The 8632-nt window shown below is 49.7% G+C and overlaps 1 protein-coding gene across 1 annotated transcript; it reads right to left on the reverse strand.

Annotated features, from left to right (window-relative positions):
- Positions 1 to 1567: 1567 nt before the first annotated feature.
- Nmur1 (neuromedin U receptor 1) lies at positions 1568 to 6077 on the reverse strand. Its single transcript, XM_028789557.1, has 3 exons — positions 5683 to 6077; positions 3660 to 4533; positions 1568 to 3346 (listed from the first exon to the last, which is right to left on the reverse strand). The coding sequence occupies exons 1-3, from the start codon at positions 5683 to 5685 to the stop codon at positions 2895 to 2897; spliced, it is 1329 nt and encodes a 442-aa protein (XP_028645390.1). The 5' UTR covers positions 5686 to 6077; the 3' UTR covers positions 1568 to 2894.
- Between the last annotated feature and the right edge of the window lie 2555 nt (positions 6078 to 8632).

The raw sequence follows: 8632 nt of genomic DNA on the forward strand, positions 1-8632 counted from the left end.
TGTGTGTGTGTGTGTGCAGGTGCATGCACCATATGTGTGTCTGTGTGTGTGTGTGCAGGTACATGCACCATATGTGTGTTTGTGTGTGTGTGTGCGGGTACATGTATATGTATGTATGTATGTATGTGTATGAGTGCATGCACATGTATGAATCTCTGTGTCTGAGTGCACACTGTCTTGCACAAGTGTTTGCTTTTGTGTGCATCGTGTGCATGGAGCTGGGTGCCATCCTTGGTAATGCCACTTATCACAGGTGACTGTGACCCCAGGCATTGTCCCACAGGTTCTGAGGATTAACTTGGATCCTCATGCTCACAAGGCAAGCGCTGTGTGGACTGAGCCATCACTTCAGCCCCCGTCCCTTTCAAAAGAAAGGGACACGTTTGTTTTCTCGTATTTTCCAAATTTTCTACAGAGAGGATGTATTATTTGTATAGTTGAGTAAACAACACATCTGCAGCTGTTGTGATTGGCTCGTGTGTTGACTGTTTGGTTCCCAGCACAACAGTGCCCATTGCTGCTGTGTCTGGAAGTGGGGATTTGAGAAGGTGATTGGCTCATAAGCACACTATTGATGGATTCACAAGTCCATGGTATTACTGTGTGTGTGTGTGTGTGTGACTGAAACTTGTAGAGATCAGGCTAAGTGACAGGAAGTAGGTCACTGAGGGTATGCCCTGAGAGGAAAAAAAAAAGCATATTTTTTCTGCAGTGTTTTATGGTTTCCAGGCTACCGTGAGGTAAGAAACTCAGTCTCACCATGTCCTTCTCTCTCACCACATGTTGAAATAATGAAGCCTAGCCTAGCATGATGGCACACACCTTTAATCTCAGCACTCTGTAGGCAGAGGCAGGCAGATTTCCATGAGTTCCAAGGCAGACTGGTTTACAGAGAGAGTCCCAGGACAGTCAGAGCTACACAGAAAAACACTGTCTTGAAATCCAAGAAAAAAAGAAAGAAAGAAAGAAAGAAAGAAAGAAAGAAAGAAAGAAAGAAAGAAAGAAAGAAAGAGAGAGAAAGAAAGAAAGAAGGAAAGAAAGAAAGAAGCTAGTTGACCATAGACTGAAAACTTGAGCCAAAAAATGATCTTATTTATTTGATTTTCAGTGGGATTTTATTACGCAGCCCAGGCTAGCTTCAAACCCCTGATCTTCCAGCTCTCACTTCCCAAGTGCTGGGATTACAGCTGTGTGCCACCGTGCCCAACTCCCTGCCCTAACACTGTCACTGTCCATGTAAAACTGACTCGTAAAATAACCCTCTACTATCTCCTCCCCTGGACAACTGGTACCCTGCGAAACCTAGGGCACCAGTTAGCAGGTTGTCTGCAGGGTCACTGGGCAGCCCCTAGCTATGGACACCAGGTCTTTCAGGACAAGACCCAGCAACTTGCAGCAGGACATGGTTCATCCATAAATGGGGTCCCTCCTTAGCACCAGGTTGTTCCTGGGCTTCAGGGTGGCATGAAATGTCAGAGTAATACTGCCCCTGACCACCTAGTCCCTTAGCAGACCTTTATGCCCTCATCTGCTTTTCATTCCTGTGATAAAACACTGACCAAAGCCATCTTGGGGAGGAAAGGGTTTATTCAGCTTACAGTCCCTCATCAAGGGAAAACAGGGCAGGAACCAGAGCAGAAGCGGGGCGGAGTGAGATTTGGCTTACTGGCTTGCTCCCTGTGGCTTGCTTAGCTTGTTTTCTAGACAACTGGGACCACCTGCCCAGAAGTGGCACCCCACAGTGGGCTGGCCCTGTGACATCAGTCATTAATCACGAAAATGTCCCTCTTCCAGGTGACTCTAGTTTCTGTCAAGCTGACAAAGACTAACCAACACACTGTCTCTGCACAGCCATGTCTGGTCCTTAAGTTAGCTCATGCTTCTTCCAGATATCCCCTGGCTAACAGAATTTAGCATGTATTCATCTGGGGCACCAGGTCAGCCTGTCTGCATGTGAGAATGGCAACAGGCCGCCAGGAGTGCACTGCTCATAGGTTGGCCCAATCTGTTTCAGGACAAGCAAAGGACCTGCCCTTGATAGCTTGGACCAGGACCATGAGAAGGTCAGAAAGAAAGCGGGGTTTGGGAGAGATGCAGATAATCTGAAGCCAGTGGTTGGCTCTGTTGTACACACAGATGAAAACACAGCAAGCTTCCTTCAAAAGGGAGCATGGGCAAGCAAGCACACCTTTCATTTTGCAAGCAAGGAACCAAAGCCTCTTAGAAAGCCAGGATGATTTGTTTGTTGCCACATGGCGACATGGTGACAAAGGCTGAGATCAGATCCAGGTCCCCTGGATCCTCGGGATCCACCTGGCAACTTGATCAGGCCCAGATCTCAGTGCAGAATGGGAGTCAGGAAGGGTCAGGGTATGCAGAGCATCTCTTAACTATAGCACAAGGGCTGGAGAGAGACGGATAGAGTCTATGGAAGTTCAGAAGTTACCAGAATGACAGGTAGGTCCCAATGGGAACATGTATGAACTCGAGAGGAAGGAGAGATCCCCAGAGGAATAATGGCTGAGTCCTAGGTAACTGTGATGGTTCTGTGGGGAAGAATTTAAGGGTCTAGGGTCTGGAGGGACATACAGTATATGTCTGGTTCAATGTGGGTCTTTTAAATATATGGATCTGTGCTACGTGGTGGATGCCTTCAGAAGCCAAGAGAAAGTGTCAGACGGCCTAGAGCTAGAGTGACAGGTAGTTGTAAGCTGTCATGAGGGTGCAGATACCTGAACTCAGGTCCTCTGGAAAAGGAGCAAGCATTCTTAACTGCTGAGCCAGCTTTTCAGGCCTTCAGTGTGAGTCTTTGGCAATTGGGGTTCAATCCTCTTTCTCTTGCTGTTTCCCTCAGCACTCAAATATGTGGGCAGGGCAGAAATCACTTCCTAAATTCATCTCAGTAGCTCCCCAGACTGTCTGAGGCCTTCTGGCCCTGTGGGTAAGGCTCCTTCCAGAGAGGAGGGGTCTGTCTCTTGCTGACACCCTGGCTCCTCACTCTCAGCCAGAGGTTCATTCCTGCTGTTCCTGGGGCCTACCTCACACAGGGTACTGCCTGTGGTCAACCTGATGTGATTATGGGAGCTATGACAGGGTTGGTGGCGATGGCAGCACTGTGTTCCAAGGCCCAGGGCTTGCCGGAAGGTCTCTTGGAAGCGACTGGACATGAGGCTGTAGAGCACCGGGTTGGCTGCCAAGCCGAGGTACAAGAAGATACCAGAGGCAATGTGGAGAAACTGGTAAGCCTGGCGCAGGCCGTCCGTCCAGTGGGGTTCCACCAAGCTCCACATGACACGCTCAGCATGGAATGGAGCCCAGCAGATGCCGAACACCACAACCAGTGCAACTGCAAGAACAGAGAAGAGAGGCCTGATTTGATCGGTGTCAGGTTTAGAGTTTGCATCTCCAGACTAGCCTCCCATCCTAGAAAAGCAGGCAGGAGAGCCAGGCAGTGGGGGGGTGCATGCCTTTAATCCCAGCACTTTGGATCTCTGAGTTCAAGGTCAGCCTGGTCTACATAGCAAGTTCCAGGACAGCCACAGCTACACAGAGAAACCCCATCTCAAAAGACAAAAACAAAGAAAAACCAGCAAACAAACAAAACCTTTGGAAGCTCAATTCCTTCCTCAGACCGGAGGAAGATCAACAAAGACACTTACTCAGCATCTTGATCACCTGTCCCTGTCCCCTATCTCGAAGCTGAATCCTTCTGTGGGAGGTCTTCCGGGCTGCTGTAACATCATCCTCTTGGAGTAACATCCTCTCCCTCCGCAGCCGCAGCCCAATGAGCAGGTACAGCACACTGATGGTTACCATGGGCAGACAGAAGAAGAGCAGTGCGGTGGTCTGTACCACCAACTTGTACAAGTCCGGGTCACTTACCAGCATACACCTAACCGAGCCGGACACCAGCCCCCGGCAGGGCACATATAGCTGCTTGAGGCCATGTAGGCTGGTGTTGGGCAGAGAGAAGAGAATAGCGAGGACCCAGATGGCCCCCAACATGCGGCGCACATGGGCCCGTGTCATCACAGACTTGGCTTGGAGTGGGCGCACCACGGCCACATAACGCTCTACACTCAGGGCTGTGACATTGAGCACCGAAGCTAGGCAGACCGTCTCAAACAGCAGTATTCGGAAGTGGCAGGCACTTGCATCCAGCTGGAACGGGTAATTGTGCTGCATCTCATAAAGCTCCAGGGGCAAGCCCACCAGGAGCACCAGCAAATCAGACACAGCAAGGCTGAAGAGGTAGAAGTTGGTGGGCGTGTGCATAGCCTTGTGGCGCAGGATGACGGTGCAGGTCAGCCCGTTGCCCAGAGTGCCCACCACGAAGATCAACAGGTACGTAACACAGATGGGCCAAAACTCTTCTAACTGCTGTGGCCCCAAGTACTTCAGCTTCAGGGCCTTGTCAGTAAGGTTCAGGTCGTCAGGGTCCTTGAGCTCACTGACATTGCAGAATATGGGGGTCCTTGAAGCATTTGGGGAGAGTGCTCCGGCAAAGTTGGAACAATTGAGGCAGGGAGGAGTCTGTAGAATAGAGGGGGGGGGATGCCCAGTCATTTAGGTAATCTCAGCTCTGTCCTAAGTTATCACACAGGAGGTACCACACTGTAGAGGGCTAACAGTCACATCCCACTGAGAAAGAAACGCATCTACCACCCACCGTAAAGTGCATTTCAACTGCAGAGTACTCGAAGTGCAAACTTTACAAGTAATAAAATTGGGCGGGCAGTGTGGGTGCACAACTTTACTCCCAGCACTCGGGAAGCAGAGGCAGGCACGTGTCTGGGAGTTTGAGGCTAGCCTAGTTTACAGAGAAAGTTCCAGGACAGCTAGGACTACAGAGAGAGAGATAGACACTGTCTGAAAAACAAACAAAAACCAAACAACAACAAAAAGAGTTATCCTCTAACTTCTACACACATTTGAACAGTATATATGCACAAGTACACAAACACACACACACGCACGCACACACACACATGCACACACGCAATCATTTTTAAATGATAAAATGGGCCCTTTACTGGATCTACTAAAACCTTTAAATAAATGACAAGCTTTTCTCGGGTGTCTCCCTTTCAAGATGGACTTCAGGAGAGTCACTTAATGTGGACATCAGAAAAGCGGGTGCTCCTGCAGTATTGCTAGGTCTTTAGGGCTCCTAAGCAACTGCCAGGACAGACCTGACCTCCCCAACTCCAAGTGGAAGGTCCAGGTATTTAATCCGTAAAAAGGCACTGACACAGGGCATACAGAAAGCTGTGTGTGACCTTGCTGTGAAGAGAAAGCCACCGTAGGGGTTAAGTGAAGGAGTGAAAAAACTAAAAACTGTACTTTGACCCAAATTTGGTTCTGTTTTCTGTCACCTGAATCATTCCCAGTCTAAATATTTTATATTCTTTGCACCTACTAGACCTAGGGTTCTCACTACTTGGAACTCTCACGGAGGGGAGCTGGGAATGGGCAGGTGACAGCCTAGGTTCAAGAGAGGTGTCCCGGGCCTAGAGGAAGGGTCAGCAGCCAGTAGTGCCGAGACGTCATCAGAAAAATGACTGAAAATAAACTGACTGGCTAAGAGATCTCTCCCACAACCTCCAAGTGCCCCCACAGAGTTTTTTCACCCATATCACCCTGAGAGATGCACCTGTTAGGACCCGCATCCCGATCACCTACCATGCCTTCTGCCCGGGAGGTCCTGACTGAGCTCTGGCTCCCACCGACAGATGCGACTTGACAGCGGCTGCCCTCCCCGCCTTCCTGGTTGCTCCGCCTGTTGTTCACAAAATGGCCACTAGGGGGCAGTGCTGACCCCCCGGGGCTTGGAGTACTTAGGACTCACCAGGGACCCTATGTGCATCCAAACCATTCTAGCTAGCTGTTCGACTCACCCGGAGCTGAGAGTGCCTTCTTTTTCTGGACAACAATCCCATTTTACAGGTGAGAAAAAAAATGAGCCTGAGAGAGGAAGTCTGGTGAGACTTGGGTCTAAAATGCTGTCCCCACCAACCTGCAGCGTGCTGACTTGAGCACAACTCGTTCCATGTCCTGCAATTTTTTCTGACCCACATGTTCAGACACACCTTCTCATCTGCACCCCTTAAGCCCCTGAAAGTCAGCAGTCCAGAGAGTCTCATCCCTGTGACTCTGCTTGTACACTCACAGGATAGCAACCCCATAAACACAGTCTCATTAGGTGTTTTCAGCTCCCGTGTCCACGCACTATTCTCCTCCGAGGAAATCACCCTCTCTCCTGCCAGCACCTCCTCCCACATCGGTCCTTTTCCTGAGCATTGTCAGGATCCACTTCTTCACTCAAAAGAGCACACAAAAGTTTAGTCAGGGGTCATAGCACACACTCACCGTCTGCATTTCTGTCTTCGATGTTCCCTCAGTTTCTCAGCACCCCTTCACCCGTGACAATATCTCCTTTACCCCAACCCCCTCAATGCCTGGCTTCTTAAGAACTTCATTTATAAACAAATAGCCCTAGCTTAAGAGATTGTGTGGAACTCTGGGCGCTTGTTCTTCAGAGCCCTTGGGAGAAAGAATTTTGAAAGCTTCCTACTCAGCTGCAGATGGACCAACTAGGACTAGCTTGGTCATGACAAAGCTCAGTGTCACTCGAAAACCAGCTCACCATGGCTTCACAGTGTGCAAGGAGCACTTTTTAACTGTGTTCCCATCTCTAGATCACACACACACACACTCCACACTGCACACTGCACACTGCACACGCCCCCTGTGGGCCTTTTGAAAATGTTCAAACCCCATAAAGGATGAAGAATGACATGAGGACAGATGGCTCACACCAATCACCGTCCCTAGCGCTGGCTGTGTCATTTGCTCAGCATCTACAACCATCACGCTAAAGGACAGCCCTGCAGAGGACCCTGAGTCCTCACAGATGTAGCTTCTATTCATGCTCTGTCCAGAGTGTCCTGGTCAGGATCAGAGCCTGAGAACACATGGCAGGCTGTTCCATCAGAACAAGTAGCACCTGCCCCTGCCTGCTCTGTCCAGAGGCAGCCTCTCTGGATTTTGTGGATGTGTATATCCATTCCTGAGCTTGGTGGTCGGTGGCCATGAGCCTAGATCAGGGTCCAAATCTACAGGACAGCACTATGTCAAGTCCTGGTTCATGGGCAAGGCTCCTGGGGCTGACGTAAGTGCATAGCTCATAGCCCTCCATCCTTTCCTGAGAACCAAGGGGCCAGCTCTTCCTCAGCTCAGGTCCAAAGTAAGACCCAACTCCTCAGGCTGACCTCCTGTCCTGCTCCTAACTACTTATGAGGATAAAAGAAGGCAGGTAAGCCTGGTGGTGTTGGCACATACCTTTAGCCCCAGAACTCAGGAGGCAGAGGCAGGCAGATCTTTAGATTTGAGGCCAGCCTGGTCTACATAGTGAGTTCCAAGATAGCCAGGGCTACACAGAGAACCATATCTTGAAAAATGGGTAGGGGAGAGGGAAGAGGGAATGGGATGAGACACATGACTAAACAAATGAACAAAACAAAACTTGCACCACTCTAGAGCTGGAGGAACAGGAAGTGTGACCTTTCTTTCTCTTGAAGTGGAAGGACATTTGACATTCTCATGCTGGGGCAAGCAGAAAATGCCAGGAACTCTGTGATCCTGGGACTGTATCTCATGGCACTCTGGACCTGAAGCCAGCTCAAAAAAGCTACCCACAAGGCTCTCCTGGCACCCACTTATCCAGGGCAACATGGCTGACCCTTGAGTCTAAGTTTTTTCAAGCAGCAGACCTCAGGCATATGTACCCTGGAAGCCCCTTTTGATATCTTCCCATACGTGAGTGCTCAATGTTACAATCCAGGTCAGATTTTGAAATAAAATCCCACCCCTACTTCCCTACTCTCACCTCTCCCTCCCTCCTTTCCCCCTCCCCCTCCCCCTCTACTCTCACCTCTACCTCTCTATCCACTCCACCACCACCCCCCACCTCCCCAACCCCGCCCCAGACCAGGCCTTAGATCTTGTTTGTCCACAGGGGTTTTCTGTGTCTGTTTTAGTGCTTCATTTTCTCTTTTAATTTTTTATATTATGCCCAGATAAAAATCACATCCTAGCTTTGAACTCTTGTCAGGAGAGGTACATGGAGCTGGGGCTTTTGGCCTTCTCTAGTGGAAGAAAACAGTTGTCCTACCAAATAGGATCCTATCTCCAGATATCAGATAGCCCAGAGCCAAACAGCCATGAAAAACTATAGATGTCATTGCTTCCCAGGGCCTTCAAGGTGTCATCAAAGATACCCAGGTCAGAGGAAGTGGTGGATAGCTATGGTGGCATCACGGATCCAATAGGTATGTTGTCTGTTTGTTTGTTTGTTTGGTGTGTGTGTGTGTGTGTGTGTGTGGCTGAGTTGTGGGAGGAGGGGGCTCTTCCTAACATGTTTACGAGGTGGATGAGACCATTTTTCAAAAAGGCTCAGGAGAAGCCCAGGAAAGCACACACCTTCAAGGAAGAGAGGACATTTCTTCTCAGATGTTCAGACTCAGAAGGAACCATTCATGAAGTCACACCTCAGCCACACCTGAGAACCAGGACGGTGAACTCTTTCCTGGTCCATTCGGACCCACCACAGTCACAATAGCAGCCTTGTTTA

This window comes from Grammomys surdaster, unplaced genomic scaffold, assembly GCF_004785775.1.
Source record: "Grammomys surdaster isolate TR1022 unplaced genomic scaffold, NIH_TR_1.0 125846, whole genome shotgun sequence".
In the NCBI taxonomy this organism is placed as follows: Eukaryota; Metazoa; Chordata; class Mammalia; order Rodentia; family Muridae; genus Grammomys; species Grammomys surdaster.